Genomic DNA, 22715 nt, shown 5'->3' with positions numbered 1-22715 from the left:
TTTATGACATAAATAAAAAAGCATAAATGCCAAAAAAGCTCGGTAATTTGTTTCTGTCCATTTTTAACATTGAGAAATGATACTTGTTTTGGTATATTAAGGGCCTTTATTTGGTTTAAGAGGCATTTTTGGTATACTCGCGTTAACTCAACAAATTGGATTTTATTTGCATCGACAGTGTTAGTCCAAGTTTGAAACAAATGAAAATCTAAAGTGAATCTATCCACTCATTAGCCACATTGATAGAAAATCAATTACAATTGTGTACAGCATGATCCAAACTTTGACTATTTATATCCATTCAACGGTAGATGGCAAAAGGTTCTAAAATTGACAACTAAAGACAGACAAAATATGTTCTATTTATATATTATGAGCATATTTTTGCGACAAATTGAGTTATTGCAGCTAGGTTTGTGCTGTATTTACGACAGGGTGGGCATTTCATTTTTGTCCACTTTTGTCCACCCCTGTCCAAAAGTGTCCAAAAGTGTCCAAAAATAAGGGTGGACAAAAGTGGACAAAAGTGTCCAAAAGTGTCCANGCGAGAAAGCATAGGAAATCTCCAAATATTTCAAATTTTACGAGTGTTTTGCTAGAAAGGAAATCCACTAAAACAAATATCTGGCTCATCGAGAAGTTCTTTGCAACATTATTGATAACCTAAGCTAATTCTTTCATGCATATTTTGCAATGCCACTCAACTCTGTAGGTTCAAAAACACCTGTTACGAAGGTACATTCTTGTATTGAAATTGTATACAACCCTGACAAACCTCTTCAGGGATATCAAACTACTTTGGGCACTCATTTCCATTGTGCCGAAGATCACACTCTGTAAGTAGCTGCCAGTGTTTCCACATCTAGCGCATTAACGCCACCTTTGCGCAATTGACCTTAAGTGTGAGGGGAAAGACTGTTACGGGCAGTAAGCCCTAAGTCCTAAAATGTCTAACACTGGAAACCGCAATAGTAAAAGGTAATGCAAAAAATGGTTTGACGATTGAAGGAGTACAACCGACAGATGGCGCCTCTGGCGATGTGAAGGGCGCGTAGAAGAATTCCAGAGATAAAAACGGTAAGAATAGCATTCATCCAAAGTGGGCTTCCAGCAAAAACTTGGCATCTCGCTGAATCAAAATTCGTCAGACTTGGAAAAGACATGTCATTTATTACCATCATAAATGTATATGATACTGAACTTACAATTTTAGCGTACAAGTATGATAATCATGTGTATGGGTGTATATATTCATGTTGATAGAAGATGTATCATGGTAGATTTAGAGAGTACAAGTAATAATTCTCATATTATTTAGGCTATACAATGAAGAAACAAAGGAGAGTATGTCATTATCCGAGTTATGTACAGTTTCAAAAGGTGGTGATGTGCTTTGTTGGGATGGTGGGTCATGTAAATACTAAGTTGAACTAAGTTTTGAAACTGTCTTTTGCTAAAGGGTGATACTATGGGAACTGTGATCTCGCCGCTGGATCCTGAATTCATTATCAAGGATGGGGAAAAAAACCGACAGACAAACTAAAATGGTAGAACATGCTACATCGGCGGCTCCAATCCACTTTGCTGGTTCTGAGCATCAGAGATCTTATGCCACAACTCTCGCTTACAAGTCTTCGATCTGAAAAGAGACATAAGATGTATCATTCGGAATGAGCTTAAAAACCCTCAAATAGAGGATTGGTCCCGAGAATTGATGACAGTTGAACAATTTACTCTCAGATTGTTACGCGATTCATCGGTGAGCCAGGAAATCATGGAGTGACTCAAAACTTCCAGTCGAACACAAACCTAAAATACTTTATTCATGGCAACTACAGTGTATAACAGCCAAGCATGACATTAGAAATATGGTTGAAAATGAAGGCTTTGAATGTATTGGTCCTTGGTAATCAAAATAACTATGATCCTGTAATGTATCACATGTCTTCAGAGCGTACATAAAATATCAAAAGTGAACTAAATCGCATCACTCTCAACAATCGATTCGTTGCTTTCCGTTTGGACTCCTCAACAAGAGCAAGAATCTTGGTCATTCCCTAAGGTAATGTTTGATAATCGTGAATGTAATACCTACTAGCGGTATCCCCTCCTAACCACATCTTATCTCAGTGTCCAGATCATCAATTCATGACAAAGATAAGACTATCGCATTCGAAATCGATCTCTAGTCAAAGAGAGGGCAACCAGGATTCCACTGATTCGTTTGAAGATGGGGCCTTTAGAAGGATATCCGTGGTAGTGGGGTATATTTCCCCGACATGCGACGTTGGTAACTGGCCACGTTACCACGTGACTGGTTTTCCAACATCGCGATATCGTTTTCTTGGTTTGAAAACGCTCTTAGCGACTGCCTGCCATGGATCGTCTCTTCAATGGATGCACGGCCTAGGCTAACATCTTCTTACACAACTGGCGCCACCAACTAGACTTCATTCTTCAGACTAGACCGCTCCTTCTCGTGGCTTTGAGGCTTCCACGTACGTCAGAAGAGAAGTAAGCCATAGAATGGACGGACATGTCCAGAGGAACAAAGACAACCGAATCCAGCCGAGGCGACTTCGACTTCATGAGACAATACCAGAGGCAACATTTGTGGCTCCTTTAACAAAGACATCATGCTGATCGATTTGTTTTACGCATCAATTATGTAGACGTATTCAATGAAAGAGCCGTTTTGTTATTGAGATTTTCTCCCTGACTTAGTCGAGCCCGTGCTTCTTTGTAGTATTTATATCATAACATGATGAGTTGTTCATGAGTAGAGGTCGAAAACAGAGTTGGTCTTTTAGTGGAGAAAATCAGCCAAAATAAGTTACTAAAGGAGGAGGGGCAACACTTGCTGGATGGCTATTTTTCTCATTCCGCTTGCTCTTTGGGTTGATAAATATCAACTAGTCTTGAAATCAGCGAAAAATTGAGTTGTAAAGCAAACTCATATCTACGACTTCTCAGTGAGGTTCATATTTGACGGCATCCTGAGAACAAATTAGATGAATTGTTTGCAAGTTCAATATCATTCGTCGTTGTGATAATCTAAGACAATTGGATACAGATACCTCACGGTATAGTTAGCAGAAAAATGTAAGATGTCCTTTTAGTTATTTGTAAATGCCAACCACTACATGCATTTTTTGGTCAGGATAAAGGAACTCGTAAGAAATGGAAACATTGTCAAAACGATAATATATATTTGTTCTTTTCTTCGGTCTTATGGGATAAATCGCAACAAGTAAAATGAATTTGGCATACAGCTCTCCTAAATTTAGCCATAGTATGACACAAAAATCCTCGGGTTCAGGTTATTTTATGCTTAAAACTCAAGAATTGTCAGTATAGTTCAAAACGCAATTTGTTCAAAAAAACTATTATTCCGACCTCTACTCGTGAGTCACAAAAAGCAGGCTGGATCATTTCGAACACAACCCTGCCTATTGGTATTTGAATCGACAACAGTGGAGCAGGAGACTTCAGATTTCCTTCCACCCTTAGAGATCGATAGAAAGACTTCTAGCCCGTTCCAATTGATGCCATGGGCAGGGTGTTGTTCTAAAACAAAGGTTGCGTGGTGACAAGTCCATTGTTTCCGAACAAAATACTGTCCCTTCAAACATTGAGGAAGCAAGGCCTAGGGAGTACAACGCGAGCAAGCCAGACAGACCCGTATTTAGGGCGAATGGGACAGCTGAATGGCTTTTAAAGTATGGTTTCTGATTTTAGAGGCACTGCCTTTAATTGGCTGGAGCAGCACTGGTTTGTGGTGACCAATTCTGCTACAGTAGAAAACCACAATAGACTTGTTGTTAGCCTTCTTTATTTCATGTCCGATGGTCCAAAGGCCAACAGTTGCCGCTTTCCATTCATCATGCTACCATTGGTTCAATCTCTGACCACCTCGGTCCAAGCTTCTTTGCTTTATTTAAATAGCAAAAGGAGTTGCCGCTTTAACACCTTAAATGAACGCACCTTTGGTAAATCATATCCAAGAAAGTCTATTTTAAGTCCTGTAAAAGATATCAAATCTGATTCGGTAACACACCAACTTACAACATCACATAGCAAGTACTAGAGTGCTTTTTTTATGCGCGACTTTTTATTTTACTTGCTACAATGCGCTGAAACAAATGCTACGTATGCTAACTTCAAATGAATATCCTGAATTTCAATGGCTCAGCTGCATGAAGACTTATCAAAAAATAAAAACTTATCCTTAAATGTCAAAATTGAAACGCAAACGAGGATCGGGTTTCAGCTGATATTCTAATTGCTAACTACACATACTCCCTTGCCAAAAGTTTGTGTTTAAGGGAAATCTCTCACTAATGGAGCTGATGAGATATTAAGAATAGATCTGCTAGTACACTTGATGACAGATTGGGTAGACTATGTACAATAAGCCGAACTCACTGAAATTCACTTTGAGCTTTAAAGTGCATCCTGAACAAAGCCGAGGCTAGCTTTTCTTTTCCGAGATAACAACAAAGTCCTCATACGAAAGTTTAGACAAGTCCATAAAGTGCAAGTCTCGTCATGTGAAATTGAAAATATTTTTTTTAGCCAAAAGAGACCAAAAAAACTACTCTGCCGTCTATTGGAGGGAATGGTCTTAGACCGCTTGTGGAATTCGCCATAACACCTGTAGTCTTACTGACTAATGATAAAAACCACATGTCACTCGTGTGAACATACTGAGAAACGGCCAGTGGCTTTGAAAGTTGAGGAATCTCTTGCATCGTTTTTTTGCGCTCCTTAAACATGAACTGGTTATCATTATCAATTCAAACCAGGAGACTGTTCGCATGTTTCTCCCTAACAAATCTCCAACACTCATTCTGGATGTCGACTCAGAATGCTTGAATCAAGTTCTCGACAAGCTTCGAAAGAATCCTAGAGGTTCTAGAAGTCTGTAAGACTAACTAGAGCACCTTTCTCACAATATTGGGTAATTCGAGACCTCCACTGATAAAGATATGCGACAGCTGTGGTCAACGATTTGCCAGACGTGGTCGAGAAAAGCCTCCTTCGAGGGAAAGCGCGTTGCCAGACTCGTGAAATCCAAGGATCCACTCGAGCCATGTCAGTTGGGTCAGAGAGACCTTTAACTAGAGGAGTGGACATCTACGAAGCTAGGCCGATTTTTCTTTTGGTCACAGCTCTTTGACGGAGGTATCAATAGAAACACGCAGTAAGGTACTGTCAGTTCAGGCCAAACGGCACATATTTTATTCATAATTACCTAATCTAAAAACTCTAGATTTTTTTTCACTACATAAACCAGAAACTTTCGATATTTTCATTTAAAGTAAGATAACTTAAAGTTTTGTCATTGAAACACTATTTTTTTTTCTTTAAAATCGCTTTTTCATAATGTATGGTAGTATCCCTTGTGACTTTTGGGGCAGCTGAAATGTTGTTTTCACAAAATGGCCTAGCTTCGCCAATTGCCATGTCCAATCCTCCTGTTAAAGGTATCCTTGGTTGGGTTTATCGAAGGAGAAGAAAGACTCTTTACCAAATGAGTGGTGTAACTGACAGACCTAGGCTGTTGGCACCTTTCCACTTCGCTTGGCGGAGAATACTCTCATGGAAACATTAGAATCGTATTTTCAGTTGGCACTTAAAACGTTCTATGAACCGCATTATATATTACTTCTATATAAAAGCAATTAAAATTGGTAAGAAACGCAAACAAAAATGTAAAAGTCACAAAAAGACAGAAATGGAAATGTCAAGCAAAGAAAGAGGGCGGTGAATTATGGATTATAATTTTGATTATCTTTTATATATTCAACAAAGTTTGTTTAGTGCTTATAAACCATGGTTATTTTTTATTTTTGCGCCATGACATGACCAAGAGTCGCAATAAAGGAAAAAATAAAAATTCCATGAACTTTTTAAACATATAACTTTGCATGGTTTTGCTCCAAAAATCTGCAAAAGCTAGGTACCGACCCACAGCTGCATCTACCAAGAATTGTTATTTTGTTGCGGAACAATGCATACATATAGGACCAAATGGCAAACCTTCAATTCATAAAAGTCATTTTTATTCGATCCGCAAATCAATTTGCATGATTGCAAAGGTTTTCACCAGAAGACAATGACACCTCAAAAACCCTGAGCCTGATGTGCCCCTAATGTTGAATCTCTATCTTACCAAAAAACTAACTTAAAAATGGCAAGCGACTTACCTCCGGATACTTTGAAGCAGGGAGTTGTAGGCATTTCCCCCATCGGCAATCCAGCTAAAGGCCTGCTTGGCCCGCAAAAGACTTTTAACAAAGTCGTCATAGTCTGCAGGAGCCACGTGGAAGAGTCTCAAATGCAGACATTGGTAGTACCTAGAATGAAGACCGAAACTTATTGTTATTATCATCATTATTCCTTGGGGTCCGTCGTCTGATCCTGGGCGAGATTCTTTGGAATCACGTCCAGTTGTTAATATAGATAGAGATAGCAGTCACGACCCAGTAATGGCCAATAAACTGGGGGAGAAGAGAGTGTTCAGACAGATTGGCGGTTCGATCGGATCGTGCCAATTCAGGACGACAGCCTATCTATCCCTCGTCAAGTATTTGAGTAACTGGTCCCTGAATGTGTGTACAGCTTGTAGTTCTCACATGTTGAGCATTAACAAGGAGGCTTTAGTCAACTTGTGAGCTTGTTTTCTTGAAACGCATTTACTATATCTTGTGAAATGGGGAACGAAGACAACTAGTGACATCAAGAGAATGTGCATACAGACTCCAGAAGAAAAAACCCATAAAAGAGTGTTGACCTTGACACACAAAAAAAAAATATCCGGCTTTATCACCGCAAATCCCAACGTTTGCTTATGAAGTTTTAGGCATCAGTCGCAAATTGGTCGGCCGCAATGGTCATTTTCAACTTGATACAGAACAGTTTTAAGAATGGGTCTAGTTCGATTTCGTTTTTCAAAATTAACTATGTCAAATTGATGCCATTGTCATACATAAATCCTTGTTTGCTTTACCTTGACATCCTTCCTCATTTGTTTCTTTGAGGTGTTATTATTCAGAAATCTTATCTTGAGCTCTATGCAACACCAAAATGAACAAAATAACAATAACATGGCGTCAGGAGGAACCATGCTCATTCTCGCATTTAGCATTTAGCTCGGAAAAATCATCAGGTGTTAGGTCTTAAGGCAATAACAACCCTTGGCATTTCTCTTGATGCGTATCGGTCCATTTGAGTTTCTTTCCTCGGTTCACATGGTTCTCTTTCGCGATTCAATGAAGAGCTAATTAAACGTGGCTTGGCGAAGAGGAGCCCCAATCTGCTATAATTACAGTTTGTAGTTGTTCTATAGGTTCTATTGAGACGAGTGCGTGAGTTAATAACGCGATTTGGCAGTTATGATTTCAATTAAACGTACGTCAAGTACCAAAACGGATGAAGTGCTTTTGGTCGTGACAATGGGCCTTAATGTCTAGATTCTTGGCATTGGAACCAGTCGACTCTTACTTGCATGCATGTTGCTGAAAGCCAATGGTGTGATATCGCAAAGACACGCTAAATATCGCTTGCAAATTGCCAGACCGACACGGAAACTCTCGGATCATTTTCATTTTTGTGTGTGTTCACATTCACTTTTATGACAAGATGATGGCTTGAAAGAAATTAGTTCAAAAAAAAAAAAACCACCTCAATTTTTCTCAAGAGTACTCAGCCGTGTTCATAGAAACATCTAAGATAATGCATGAAGTTTGTATTTTTACAATATCAAATTAATTTTCAAAAATAGGTTTGCCTGATTTACAAATCTAGTAAAACAAGAAGTGAAAATCTCAAATTGTTATCCGAAAACAGAAAAATCATTTTTGTACTACATAGCAACCAAAAATATAAAAATATCTGTTCGAAATTACCGGGAGGGGCAATGGTTAATCGCTTTAAGTCCTCGAAATGAATCGTCGTTACATTGGATTATTAGGCGGCAACGAATCAATGTCGACAAATCCCCAAAATGCTACGAAAGCGAGCACCTGACCAGCTTGGATATATCTGCTTTTGTTTTCGGCTGCCTATTCTAATTTCATATCCAACAAAATGGAATTGAGGCGAATCAAAGCACCTTTTGGCAGTCAGAAGTAAATCAATCACAATGGCTAATATTAGCATGCAGATGGTAAGCAACAAGTGAACTGTGGTTGAAGAACGATAAGTCGTTTTGTCATTTCTTAGTTGGTTGGTTCGCTAGACTATTACTCGTATTTACAAGCAATATTTCATACTTGGAAAGTGATCTCATTTTGAATCAAGGAGGATTTAAATTCTTTACTGGAATTTAATGTGAAAAAAAACCTGCATTACTGCACGAGGAATGTGAAAGCAGCAAAAATAGGAACATGAATTAGTTCGTCATGACTTTGATGATCATCTTTCCAACAAGAGTCTTTGATCGGTCGTGTACTTTAAGAGACGAATTTGCAAACTGATGTCAACTTGCTGCAAAGGATTGCAAGTTGTCTGAGACTGCATTCCAAAATCATCTCGATGTGACAAAATACAACAACAAGAGCTATTCGTAGAGTTTGATATGGAACCATAAATCTAGTAGGATGCTTCATAATTCAAGCAATAATTCGACAGTGCTCGCATGTGCCTGGTGTACATTCAATTTGTCTGCTTCCTTTTACGTACAAAAGGGTTTTGTTTGTAAACACCTGACGTTTTTCATGACTGATTGCGGTCTGAGTCAATGAAACACAAATCACCTTTCTCCTGGTTGTATGCCCGCTGAATCCACTAAAGACTATTTTGCCAAAAAGCGTACCTAACCTTACAACATCTCCGGTGGTTCCCGTTACATTTCAGGGCAAACTTACATGTTGCAACAACGTGTCAGCAATTGGCTTAGGTGGGGTTGAGTTTGGATGTGGTGGATCACCGTGGAATACTGAATATTGTTCTGATGGAAACCGTTTTGCGCTAGAATCTTGGCACATTCCCATAACAGGTCCTAAAATTGTTGAGGAAAGTAAACGAGACAGGTTAATGGGCTAGAACGGGATAGAAGGCGTAATTGCTTGTCTTAAATACTTACGTGCAACAGAAAGGGGGACAAAATTGTACTTATGACAAAAACAAGAAATTTCTCTAAATAGGGCAGACCTGTAAGGAGATGGGAAGACCCCATTAGCACGATCATCATTGAAACAAACAAAAAGAGGGGTGATGGTGACGACGATCTTACCAAGCTTCTTGGCAATCTGCAGTAACCACTTCACATCCTCCTCGTAACTAGGGTTCTTCGCAAACTTGAGCTGAGGCCTTTCTTCACTGATCTTGCGACCTAGATGCTCTAAAGCCAACATACCCACCCTGTAGGTGGCAAAGAGGTATCGCTGACCATTGGCCCCTGGGGCGGTTCCATTGCCTTGGGCTTGACCACCTTGATTGGGGTGTTGAACCATAGGGGCTTGAACCGGGGGAGGTTGGGCAGCCTGTGCGAGTAGCGCCACCGCTTGTTGTTGATGGGCAGCCGCGGCGGCGTGGACTGCTTGTAAGTGGTTTGTGGGTGGAGGATTGGGGAGAAGGGGCGCAGCGGCCAGGCCCAATTGGAAAATAGGTCCTCCAGTGAGATTGAACCTTTGCTGATTGGATACCCCGCTGACAGGCGGGTACACTTGGTTGGCCAAGTATTGGGCTCCATTAGCTTGGGCAGCCAAACCGGCCGCTTGGAGTTGCAGACCCACTGCGCCATTGTTCTGGGGTGGGGGCGCCACGAACATGAACTGGGACTGGGGATTCTGGTTGGAGGGGAACCCGGGCACGAGGCTGTAGATGGGAAACGGGAGACTGACTTGAAGAGACGGGGGCGCCATTGACATCTGAGGGAATGCAGCCGCATGATTCAGACTCTGAATGAGGTTGGCAGCCACCAGGGTTTCCTGTTGCTGTTGCTGGGACATGATTACGGGTTGCTGATGTTGTTGACCTTCACCTTCGTCATTGCCAGGGGCCTGCTTGTCGTAGAGGCGGAACCAGTGGCGTGCCACTTCAAAAATGACTTCGGGTGGCACACCACCACTAGCAGACGCCTTTTCGACAGCCAGACAGGCCTTTTCGAGCATTTGAACGCTTTGCTCGTTGCACTGTTCGATGGCCCTCTGAGTCTCAGTCGGGTTAAGGGCACCGGCGTGGTGACAAACGGAGAGAGCCAGCTCGGCGCCCGCACGCACCATTGTATTGTCTCGACTCTTGGAGGCCTTGTCAGCCAAACTGGCCACTTCGGTGGGTGAAAAATGACCTTCCCACGTGTTCATGAGGAAGTTCAGCGCTGAACAGCCCAGCTCCAGGGCTTGACTGGTGATCCAAGAAACGTTCCCGGAATACGTCCGACTGAGCCAGTTGGCCGTGACCATGTTGCTCAGGCCCAAGGCAAACAAGCCGATCTGGAATGCACACATGTGCAAGGCCTTGTGAGGGCCGCGAATGTTCTGGTTAGCCTGGGTGAATAGTGACGTGGTGGAGGTGCCCCCGGCCTTGTTCAAGACGGTCTTAGCTAGTTCAAACATGAAATGGGCAGATGCTTCCGAGGGTTGGTTGGGAATGGAGGGGTAGGCACGTTTTCCCTTGAAACGACTCCCCTTGGACATGCCCCCATTTCGATTCATGTTGACCTGGGGTTGCATGACTAGTCCGTTGGAACTACTTGAAGGGGTCAGGACGTTATTGGCCGAGGACACACTCAACAAGGGAGGCCGAGGTGTGCCCTGAATCAGAGGAGCCGAGGCCGACCCAGACAAACCTGCGGGTGGAGGAGGTTGCGGCAAGGGCAAGCCATTTCCACAAACATTGTCCACGCTTCCAGGCGCAGCGCCCATCAAGGGTGCATTCTTGTTCCCGGCCCCCAATTTGTTGGCCAGAGCATGTGGGGGTTGGGATGTCATGGGCGGCTGTCTAAAAGAGGATCCTGAGGAATCAATGGAGTCCGCCGAGGAGTTTCCAGAGGAACTAGACTCCGACCCCGGCCCTGCCCGATGATGGTGAAGCCGGAGAGCCGGTCCTCGAGCCACGGAATTCTCGGAAGATGAAGGCTCCAGAGCACGGGCACCAGAGGGCGAGGAACCAACCGCTCCAGCTGGATGGGACCATTCGCCCAGGCGCTCTTGATTGGCTTGCAAATTGTTTTCCCATGATGCCCACGACTCAAAGCCCCCATTTGCTGGAGGTAAATGTGGGGCAGGGTTGACACCAGGGTTGCGCTGGGCCTCAGGGTGTTGGACGCTCCTCCGCCTGTTCACTGTGGGCGGCACGGCTAAAGCCATTTGTGCTAGTTGGTCTACCAAAGATCTAGCCGGGGGCTGGGTGGGCTGTTGCCCATTGTTGACACTGCGTCCATTTATGTAATAAGCCGCAGGAATGATCGGCGATTTGAACAAGGGGTTCATCTCCTTATCCAACAACTGCTCCATGATTTGAGCCAACCGGGTGGGATCGTCCTTGTAGTGGGTGAGCAAAAGGATGGCTAGATCCCCTCGCTGCCTCCTGGTGCCCTCACACAAGAGGGGATGATCTGCCTCACAGATATTGGCCTTCAATCCAATTGCAGCCACCGAAGCTTCAAACCCCAGCTACAAAAACAACAACAACAACCACATAGAATTACAACAAGAACCTGTCAATCCGTGGCTGAGGAGAGAGGAATTCCTCCCTCCTCCACATTCTAGACGGCCAAATTCGCATTTGGAATGCAGTGGCATTGTAGAAAGAAACTTCAAACCCTAAGGGTACTCACGTTTTCATCTTGCTCGTCGGGTCTTTCTGCGTTGACCACGAGGCTTTCAAAAATGTAGCTGGCCAACATGAGGGGTAAAAGGGCCTCTCCTCGATTCCTGAGGATTCCCTCTTTCAATTGGTAGGCTCTCTCCCTAATGATGCCCATCTCACCTCTCCCTGGAGATTGAGGAAAACCCATTATGGTCTCAGATTCAATGATCGACAATCGGCTCTGATTAGCACCCACTCACCTAATGGGATCTTCTTGAGAAGGTTTACCAGTTCGGACTCTTGATGGGCTAGCTTCACCTCCATGGGCTTCGTGGTCGCCGGAGGTCGAGCCATCTCCAATCCGAAAAGGCCGATTTGAAAGGCTAGATGATAATATTGGGTATTTTCGGCCAGAACCGTGCATAGAAAGGCACAATGAGCCAAAGTGGTCGAAGCTGTGTGCGTGATCTGGTGACTTCCTGCGGAAACGCGTTTCCTATTCTTGCCCTAGAGGAGAAAAGAAATGAGACACGTAATCTTTAATAGGGAAAGAAAAATGTCTCCTCTACGGAATGTGTAGCCATCTTCGGTCTTTTTGCGGGTGATGAGTTGAACAGCGACCCAAGTGGAACCATTTGGATATGAAGAGCGTTTTACAAAATTGTCCATGAAAATGCTCAATCAATTGATTTAAGTCCATAACACCATCTAAACGTCGGTTATTTTTTTTCTTACCTTGGGTTTGGGAACTGTGCCAGTGTTACTCGAAGGTGGATTGGAAATTCCCGGGCAATTACTACCATTATTATTGTTGCCCGTGTTCGTCGTACTTGGCGCCATTCCACTACCAACCGTCGAGGTAACTGAGGACGCTGTGGTTGGTGTTGAAGATACTGACAAAGAAGCAGACGAAGATGCGTTGGGTGTAGAAGAGTGGGATGCGTTGTTGTTGTTGTTGTTTTTATTATTATTATTAGTAGTATTATTTTTGTTGTTGTTGTTGTTGTGATGATTGGAGAGGGCGTTGCTCTCCAAGAGAAGATCGGGTGGATGCTTGAGCAAGTCATGAGCCAGATGGACGGCCATCTTGCAAGCCTCTGATTGGTATCCGTGGGCGTGGATGCCCTCCGCTCGCATATAGAGCACCTCCCACGGGTCCTCAATCTTGGGCCTAAGGTTCCTGAACACATCTACCACCGGGGAGAGGGGGGTGCCATTGGGGTGGGTACCCGCTTGGTCGGCGGCACCAGGAGCGCTTGAGATCATCTTGACAGGTAACTTGGGGTCATAAAAGTAGACCTGGTACTGTTCGTTCTCCTGATGGTTGTGGCTATTATTACTAGAGTTGGGCTGTTGCTGCAGGTGAAGTTGGTGGTGATGATGATGATTATCGGAATTGTTATTATCGTTACTAGTATTATTATGCATAGAATGGGACGCATTCTCCGCCCCTTCCTCCTCTTTGTCTTCCTCATCTGGTGAGCCAGGGACAAGTTTGAGCCCCTTGGGACCGTCCTCGCGCTCGGGAGATGATTCATTGCCCGAGGAGTCCCGGGCGCCTTCAGTCTTATCGAAGTCCTCTGCGGAGGAGGAACTAGGCAAGGGAAACAGGGGAGGGTCATTGACCACACCTTCATCCGACACGTTTTCCTCGCTGTTCAAGGGGTTATTCTCTGGGGGAAGGGGCTGCGGGCCGCTCCTTGGTCGCGAAGGGTATTCGCACCGCAGCACCGCTTGTGAAGAATTGACCTGACCCTCACCTTCACCCTCATCCTGCTTGAGCTTGAACACGGCAAAGGGGCTCAGGTAGTGGGCATTGAGACCGTAGGTCACCCCGGGGATCGAGTATTCGTCCCAGTTGAGCGAGCACGCCTCAATGGCCGGCTTGAACCCGGGGAACAACTCTATGTCTGAAGGGCGCTTGGAGGACTGCGACCCCCCACCGGACGCCACTCCATTGTTATTGGTATGACGCGGAGGTCCCCCGCCACCCCCATTGGAGGTGGTGCTTGTGCTCTGGTTGGCCCGCACCTTCTCCACAACCGTGAGGTGGTATTGGATCAGTCTTTTTCTCAGGATTTCTCTCTCCATGGGCGAAATACAAGGGTTAAGGGCGGCCAGCTTCCACAGCGTCACAATCTCATCACACAAGGAGGAGCACGCATTCTGCGAGACCTGCGAGTTTGAGTTGACGTTGTGCTTGCCGTGGGATTTCTGTTGGAGAGCCACCTTCATGTTGAACCACCAAACCATGATTTGGGCAGTTTCGAGACATTGCGTGGTCACGATCTCGAGCAGAGGGATCCCGTTGCGGTCGTTGCGCCGGTACATCTCACGCACAATGGAGAGAAGGTTCCACATGCCCTCGGGTTCTCGACCCCGAAGAGGTCGCAAATAGCTGCACCATTCCGAGGCCGAGGGTGGAGCCGAGTTCGAGAGACAATTCACGTCGCTGGAAAACAAAGTCGTTGGTTACGTTGTGTACTCTGTGCGGTTATCATTTCTGATACTGATACTGCCCAGGATACATTTTTTTTTTCTTCTTCACTAATAATTAGAATGCGTCCCATTGGAAGATAGAAAAAAAAAAAAAAGAAAATCGATGAATCTTGCAATTGACAATTTTGGCATCACTAATGTATTTTTTTTTTTTTTTTTTTCAAGCAATCTCTACGTGAAAAAATAAAACCATGGCAGCCAGGTGGTCTGAAGAACCCCGATAGGCCAAGGCATGGTTCGTTCCCAGAGAACTTGGGTTCTTCGGAGGCAAAGCCTGTTTCAATCTTTTACATGCTTTAGAAAAGTAAACATTCCTAGTCCATCTTTAATAAATGCTGGCATCATAATTATTATTGACATTGAAGCCGACTCTTGAGAACTATTGTGGGTGGCACCCTGCAGACTTAAATAAAGGGGGGGGGGGGCTTGATTTGATTTGAAATCTTTAGTGCCTACCTGAACACGATAGGAGCTGGCACGCAGAACTTGATGAGGATCTTCTTGATGTTGTCCTTGAGGTTCTTGGCATCCAAGCACCAGGCGGCTTGTTCTCCAGTGGCTCCACCCAAAGTTGGATCCGGCGCTCCTTGGACAGTGTTGATATCTAGAAATCGGAGCTCATCCTCTATGAAGGGGGTTTCCGAATAACTTATGAATTGCTTCTAAACAGCCATATTTACTTTAGTGCTACCAAACCATAAAACTTGACCCATTCCCCGAGTTGTTTGTCCCATCAGCAACCATATGAACGAGGAGAGTATACTCGCCACAAACAACACAAAACAACACATCGAACGTTTCGCATCGAGACTTGTGTCAAATTGTCAAGAGATTTTGCCTTTGCCATTGATAAATCCAAGTGTTGAGGAGAGAAATATGCCTCATAAAAAGATTTTTAAAAAAGAAATCGGTGAAATACCGGTCCCCATAATGAACAAGCCAATACTGAATGCCATGCTTTGAATTTTAATTATTCATGGGAATGACGGGTTATTTCATGTGAACAAATCACCCGAAAAAAAACTAACGAAAGGCTTGAAATACTCTTGATTATCAAATCAGGCACCAGCTTTGAATAACTTGCTGCCGTGCTCTCTTCGAGGATTCTATACTTATATTAGAGTTGACCCAATGTTGAGTTTTAAACGTTGTTAACGATCCCAGATCAGCATTAACATTCAAGGGTGCCTTAATGCAGCTAATTCAAACCCTTGACATGACCAAATATTCTAAAAATCATGCTATAAACCAGCGAATAAAAGATTTAAAAAAAAACCCCACTTAATGTTGTCTTTTAGGTTGCATTTACCAGTTTGAGCTTGCGAAAGGAGATCATCCAGGATGTTTTGAGCCACTGGCAGGATCTGCTCGGGTAATTTGGCAATGAGGTACTGGGCGAACTTGCGTAGTTGATCGCGCTCCAAACGCGAGAGCGACTCGCTCACCGGCGCCCGCAGCCTCACTGAAGGGAACTGCAACACAAAAAAGGGGTGTGGGTGTTAGCCTGCGCACATCCAAGCACACGCGCGCTCTCCCACTTCCAGTGTTACCTGGTGGATCCTGTGCAGCGCAAGTGCCACCACGTGCGAACACCACTGAGCTGCTGAGTTGCAACTACACTGGCATGACACGATCTTCTTGCGGTCGAAGGTGACCGACGTGTTCTGGCTAGCCTTGCCTGTGCTTGGCTCGATGGTAGCCGAGAGATGGAATCCGATTTGAAGTGGGTCCTTGACTGATCTGGTCTTGAAGAGGTTCTCGCCTTTCTGGAACTCGTCCGAGTTGCCATTGGCCAGGCACGAGTACAGACGAATGTCCTCCTCCTGATCGGGGAAGCTCCAGAATGCGATCCGTAACTGAAGCTGCTCAGGCACGGGCGGATGATAGACCTCGACCAATTCGAACGGGATGGATGAGGCCACCTCTCGCGCTGATAACTCCGTCAGAGATAGAATTGGCGTGCCATAACCCGAGGTACCTGGAATTGAGGATCGTATTATTTTCTATGCTAAGCCCAAAACATTGTTTGGAAATGGGCAATACTTCATTGAAACTGGATCGATTTCAAATCATCGAACAAGACAAGAGAAGGCATACATTTCATTTCCATATCGCTAATGAGATTGGGATCCCCAGGAGTTCAAGACGAAAAGAAAAAAAACATCTTCATTTTACATAACTTTATATTCATATACTATCTGAGATATACAGATCTGGCTCGCCCTTGAATTTTCGGATGATCAGGATTATTGCCCAATTATCGAAAGTTTCAATGATCTTAAAAATCCATGGGCTTCGGGGGTGCATTGTGTTATGTGCTTATGCTGTACTTGTTTGAAAACTGCTGCCAAAGGTTAATACAGTTGCTGCGTACAATTAAATAATGAACGTTTTTTCGTTCATATAGAGCAAGTTAACTGACCAAAACAACAATATTAAAAACCTTAGATGAATAATCGAACGGTTGCAAGGATCTGTTAACCCTAGCTCACCAATTAGGTTTGTATATGGAACCGAAAAATAAATGTACTATTATAAATAACCGGTATTTTTTCAACCGCTATTCGCAATGTCATTCCCAGCATTATCAAAAGCAAAATGATACTTATGTCTGCATTGATTGGCGAATGATTGTCTAAGGGGTCGATTTAGCGTTTTGTTTTCGGAACTGATGGGATTTTCGGATTCAGATTGGGATCGGATTACTCAAGTTCAATTCGAGTCCGATTAGAAGAGTTGACATTTTTCTCGAATACTTTTCATCCTTTTCATTTCATTCATAAACCTGGTTACTGACAGATAGTTTGAAATTTTATTTATATATAAAAAAAAACCAAATCTTTTCATTTTGATTTTACACCCCTCGATCCCATCTCTATTTTTAAAGGGGGCAGAAACATAGGCCACTTGACGTGTTCAACCCCGGATTCCCCTGTTAAAGGTACCTATGTAGGTCTGAACCAAATCCCCACTCACCTCGGTGAAAAGCCGGTGGCAAGGAAACCGGGCCCAAATCACGGCCGTAGCCGCCCAAAGTGGCGCCCGCCGTCACCGTCCCCACCGATGAAGACCCGTGATGGTGAGCCCCTCCGGCCCCTCCGCCCGCCGTTCCCAGGCCCAAAGCCGGTGTGACCAGACCCAGGGTCGAGGGCGGCGGAGGCGGTTGCGAGGTGCTCTGTTTGCGCCAGCCTCGCCAGTTGTTTAGCACGGACTCGGGTTCGGAAAACCACGAGCAATTCGAATCCTGAAGAGGGGAATGAATGAACCCAATTTTTGATTGTGTCTTGACCACGTGAGATTGATTCACGGTTTGGGCGGGTTAGACATTCAACGGGAAATACCGTTACAAGAAGAGATTGTTTTTGAAGTCGAATGATCCAATCCCTCTTCCAGGTAAATGTTGTGTCCATCAGGGCATAGTTATTGATTACCAGATTTTCATATCAACAGTAATTGCGCATGAAATCAATTTCATTTAAGAAAAAAAAAATCTGGTTTGAAACTGAAGGACTGGAATAGCCAGGCTTTGGAACGAACAATATAACTGTTTCTGTTGACCAGGTGTTCTGGGGCATATGAAATTTTGCAATGCAATAACTCTTGGTCAATCGAGGGCGAGTCAATGACCCCAAAACCCTTCCCAGGAGCCAGATCCTCTCGGACTTTCCAACTTGAAGAGCACAAAAAAGAACCTCTAGAACACTGGACATGGGACTCACAGCGAGAATTGTCACGTTTGTCTTGAACTAGTCAAACAGTTTCATTTCGAGGCAGATCCCACCTAATCCTGCCCAGAACAAACCATTTCTATCCAGAATAGTGAATTTATCCACTTCCAAAGCTCAGTACCGTGCAGTGCATAAATCTCGGAAAATTACCCTTGAGCACGGACAGAGCTTCATAAGCACTATCCTGGATCAAGGGCCAATACAGGGATTTATTCTCAGGCATTCCAGAGGTATAAACTTCAAGCAAAGGAAAACAGTTTTGGCACCATATTATTCAAAATATGCAGTTCATGAGATCAAATGACCCGGCCAAATTTGCACCCAAAAGAATTGGCCTGAGGGAACCCACGAAAAGTACACAAATTCATGCACTGATGACTCGATAAAGAATTTGAATCTTGAGCAATATGACTGGGGGAACAAACCCGTTTGCCATGAAATGCAATAAAAGGAATTGGGGTCTCCAATGGCCTCCTTCTACGTACATTTCTCGTTGCCTGAATGTATTATGAGAAGGGGTTCATTAGAGTCAGCTGCTTGGGCAGGAAACTGGCTCACCGTCCATGTTGCTAGAGGTCTGGGAGAAGGTCAACAAAAGCCCAGGGTTGGTGGTTCTTTCTTACCTCTTCAAAGGCCTCCGAGTCTTCATAGGAGCTTCGCTCCACATCATCGCCCCACGCGAACATCCTCCAGGCGATCCACCTATATGGATATAAAATTAAACCATCATTGGCCCCATGGGCTGACCTGTCCCTCCACTTTGAAGCGTGAAGATAGCTATGTTGGGGAAATTCACGGACTTCTAGAGATATGGACTGCCAACGAAAGCCAAAATATCCTTTCTCCCAAACCGCTCATTATTATCATTCCAAATAAGCACTTGATACGAACACAAGATTTGGTTGAATAGATGAACTCAGCCCAGTTTGAGTGTAATCCTATGCTTAGGGAACTCAGGAGACGTGTTCAAAGTTATGTAGTAAACACGACATAAAATTGGAATTTTCGGCCTGCTCTGGGTCAGCTGCATAAGCTTTGGACAACATAACTTTGAAACGATCGACTTTGCATGTCAATGATAGAAAATTGACCTACCGTTAATTGAAGAGATCTACGTTTCTTATTTTATAACTTTAATTCCTAAAATTGGCTCAGAGTGGCTATGATCAAGAGTAGGCCGATTGGCCGGGCAGCTCGTTCGCCGTCCATGTTTCTAGAAGTCCGTGGCCAATGTTATGATTGAATGGGTTGAGAGTTGTGTTCAACATAAAAGACCCAAAACCATTCTTGAGAAATATGCACTGGCCCCATTTCAAGTGCCATAGGGTGGGTTGGCCTGTCTTTCATGTTACATGGACTTGATCTAGGTTTCAACCAGAGGACTCCTCTTGTTAGACATGAGATATGTTTGTCATTTCATGGGCATGTATGGGCCAAACTTTCATATATCTTCATATCTTCCCGTTTCCCCTGACTCGCATTAGACAGGCTTTGATCTCGGTCCCAAAGGTCGGACCATTCCAGGTCACCTACCCCCAGGAGCCCACCCCCTATGGGCCCAGACAAAGGATGAGGGCGCGAGTGAGTGAGAGAGCATTGCCGAGCAGAACAAAGGAATCCTAAAACTAAACGCCGGACCAAGCCATGGGAATAGGGCCATTCAATTCAGAAGGACCTCAGGATTGGTACACCAACGGACACAAGGGGCGGTTTGAAATAGTTTGATTCATATTTCGCCCATTTACTCTGGGGTGGTCAGGGTGAAGGAAGTGCCCCTAAATCATGGGGGTTTTTCCTCGACCCATGGGCTCGATGGGGCCAGATAGTCATGGGGCGTGTATCCCTCCCACCAAAGCGAACGCCCTCTCCATCCTTTATTTCTCATTTTTCTTTGTTTCTTGGGTGGAAAGCGGTTTCAAAAATCGACTCGGATTTAATCCCCCCGTCTTAATCCTTCATATCCAATAAACCGTTGGGGTAGGCATGGGCTCTTTCTGGACCTGAGGCCCATGAATGACGACGGCCTGACCGTAGCCGTGAACCGAATGGTGGGCCTACTTACGGATGGATGGACGCCGCTCGAGGATGATACGGGCGTGTGCGGCTACCAGGCACGGATCCACCCTACTCGCCACGGTCAAAGGGATCACTCAAGGCCAGGATCAAGACGACGAGGACGAAGAGGACGAGGAGGACGAGGAGGACGAGGAGGCTGTTGCCAAAGGGCCAAATTCCTACAGTCCTACTAGCTAGCTCGACTCCTGGTCGTGGGTCTTTTTTTCGTCCAGCGGATGGATCAGGCAGGCCATGGGCCCAGCCGGGTCGAGGGCCAGAAATGGCCCAGCTTGATGGTCAAATATGTCAAGTCCGAGGGTCGGGGCAAACCAGGAGGATATTGGGTCGGCCCTGTCAGATTCAGTCAGCCCGTCCTGCCCATTCAGCCGCGATTAGGGCCCAGTAGGCTCAGCCATGCAGGTGGTATTTTGCACTGGACCGCCGGGCTGGCCTCTCTAGCCTGATGTTGGTGGGGAAAATTGGGACATGTTTAAGCTTTTTAAGCCCACCAGCCCCCCTAGTATTTACTTCAGGTGTTGTTTAAAGGCGGTGTAAAACAGCCCCCCCCCCCTAGTATTTACTGCATGGGTTGTTTGAAGGCTGTGTCTGCCAGTTATCTGCCAACCATAACTCTTGTGTTTAGTTGTGTCTTTTGGAAACTTCTGGCCCATTAATAAGCGCTTTAGGGAAGACCCGAAAGGGTGCCAAGGAAAAGGACAAACCCACAGACTTTTTGTTTGGAAATCCCATGACGAAGGAAATGGTGGACGATATGCGTTTGGTAAACCAGCCTAACCTAAGGAAATTCAAGGAAAAATCCGGTCCAGCACACTAATTTGGGGCATTTGAGGGACAGAGAACTCAGACAAACATCACAGTCAACTTGCCCCATATGCTTATTGAATTTTCAGTAATCAAATGATTTTGAGTAACGTGCGTTACACTACCCAACAAACTGAACATGTTTGCTGTAGTTCAGTGACCGTACTATCAAATAGGCTCAATACCTCAACACTATTTGCCTTGACAAGTAGGAACACAGGAATAAATGTCCAAATTCAATGCGTGCACAGTGCAGCTTGGCTGGGCATGTTGTCTTTGATTTTACTCCATAAAAATAGCGTCTATTGTTCATGAACGCGTTCACTTGACAAGCCCTATTGGTTGAGTTCAGCTACAGCTGTTGGGAGGTAAATCCCCTTTAAATGTGTTAAATGTGACCACTTAGCAAGAACCAAGGTTGGGTGAGTTGAGCCTGCCTTCTGGTTTACTGTAAAGTTTTAAGATGATTGTTCAATCTTGAACTTAAAAGTGTTTAACTTGAGATTCATAAAATCTTTCACTTACTTCTGGAGTATGTTTTTGTCTTATTATGAATCCCAATTTCAACAACACATGTCATGATATATGTAGATAGAGCTTGTACCTTTAAAAAAAAAAAGTAACGCAATGGCTTAATCATTACCATTACTTTTGTAGAAAAAGATGGCCTACAAATACTAAAGTGTGATTCTTTAAAGATTTTAATAATCAGATGTGAAACAATTGATGAGAGTAAACGGTACAAGGATACATGGCTGTTTGGATTTAATCATTTTTTTTTTCACTTTTACTTAACATTTTGGAAGTATTTTTCATGGTTTGAAAAATTGCATTTAGAGCAAGCATTCCGGGTCTTAAATAATAAATAAAAAGACCTAAAACTCTTCAGGTTTGCTCCAACACATCAAAACAAGTTATTTTCCCGAGCTTTATAATGATTGGCAATACGTTGACTGCCATGTGAAACCCTATCAATGACATGTCCAGTTGGAAGATTGCCAGGCTAGACGTACCCCCAAAGTGGCAGCACTGGGGCTTGACTATTAAAGATTGATCCTTGGGTAAGCGAGACGACATTCAGGTAAATCTACGGTTCATGATTTCCCACTTCTCATTAGAATAGCACGGGACAACGCAATTGATTTGATATCCAAAGCAGATTTTCTGCTCAACTAATTCGCACTGTATTGCTTTTAAACCTCATAAAAGTGGGAAAATGGAAAGACTTTAGATCCTTCAGTCACAACAAAGTCAAAACGGGTCAATCACCCTGATTTCGTCTGCCTGCGCCCAACAAGAAGAACTGTCTGTCTTCTCAGGGTTGCTCCGAACTTTCTCCCCTTGGCTCTGTCCACCATCCAATGTTGCAACGCACCAAACCTCCCTTGTTAGTTGCCAAACAGCGAAAATAGAGTTGTGGCCCTTGAAAAATAAGCTTCATTTGGTAGGCCAATCGGAACTGAAAGTGATAAGCAAAGTTCCATCCCAATTCACCACCATTCTTGTTACAAATTGTGTGTTTTTATTTATGTTGTGGGAAAACCGTAAAATGAAGATTTTTTAGCTGCATTAGTCAGGTTGCCAGAAACCTACCAGAAATCAAACCAATGTCAGTATGGGTGCAGGTTATTGTTATTCCTGTACGAGTTGATGTACTTGGCCATGCTATGAAACATATAAGGGTAAGATTAGTGCCGTCGCAAGTACAAACCTCCATTGAGGTAAGCACTAAAAGGGCGCAAGTTAGGCCCCCGACCACTGACTGACCCTGGCGGGGCTGGCTTGACGTCAGTAGTAACATGGTCCGGGTTGGGTGCAGGGTGGGCATTTCATTTTTGGACACTTTTGTCCACC

The 22715-nt window shown here is 44.2% G+C and overlaps 2 protein-coding genes across 2 annotated transcripts in view; one reads left to right on the top strand and one right to left on the bottom strand.

Moving 5' to 3' along the window:
• Window positions 1–22715, top strand: part of LOC131891943 (small ribosomal subunit protein uS11A) — a 104569-nt gene that overhangs the window by 73399 nt on the left and 8455 nt on the right. The window lies entirely within an intron of this gene.
• Window positions 1151–20346, bottom strand: LOC131891938 (zinc finger SWIM domain-containing protein 8-like). Its single transcript, XM_059241641.1, has 14 exons — window positions 20047–20346; window positions 18608–18686; window positions 17233–17500; window positions 15807–16234; window positions 15566–15728; window positions 14713–14860; window positions 12493–14209; window positions 12018–12264; window positions 11786–11943; window positions 9239–11621; window positions 9089–9156; window positions 8871–9004; window positions 6210–6359; window positions 1151–1639 (listed from the first exon to the last, which is right to left on the bottom strand). The coding sequence occupies exons 2-14, from the start codon at window positions 18668–18670 to the stop codon at window positions 1558–1560; spliced, it is 6009 nt and encodes a 2002-aa protein (XP_059097624.1). The 5' UTR covers window positions 18671–18686; window positions 20047–20346; the 3' UTR covers window positions 1151–1557.

The sequence above is a fragment of the Tigriopus californicus genome, chromosome 12 (genome assembly GCF_007210705.1).
Source record: "Tigriopus californicus strain San Diego chromosome 12, Tcal_SD_v2.1, whole genome shotgun sequence".
Taxonomy (NCBI): Eukaryota; Metazoa; Arthropoda; class Copepoda; order Harpacticoida; family Harpacticidae; genus Tigriopus; species Tigriopus californicus.
Note: the sequence above shows the minus strand (reverse complement) of the source record. Positions and strands in the feature narration are given on the sequence as shown.

Coding starts and splice junctions, on each gene's coding strand:
- LOC131891938 (XM_059241641.1), bottom strand. CDS start 18,670: ATGTTCGCGTGGGGCGATGATGTGGAGCGAAGCTCCTATGAAGACTCG. Junction 14,861..15,565: donor CCTTTCGCAAGCTCAAACTG/GTAAATGCAACC, acceptor TCCGATTTCTAG/ATATCAACACTGTCCAAGGA. Junction 14,210..14,712: donor CCAGCTCCTATCGTGTTCAG/GTAGGCACTAAA, acceptor TTTGTTTTCCAG/CGACGTGAATTGTCTCTCGA.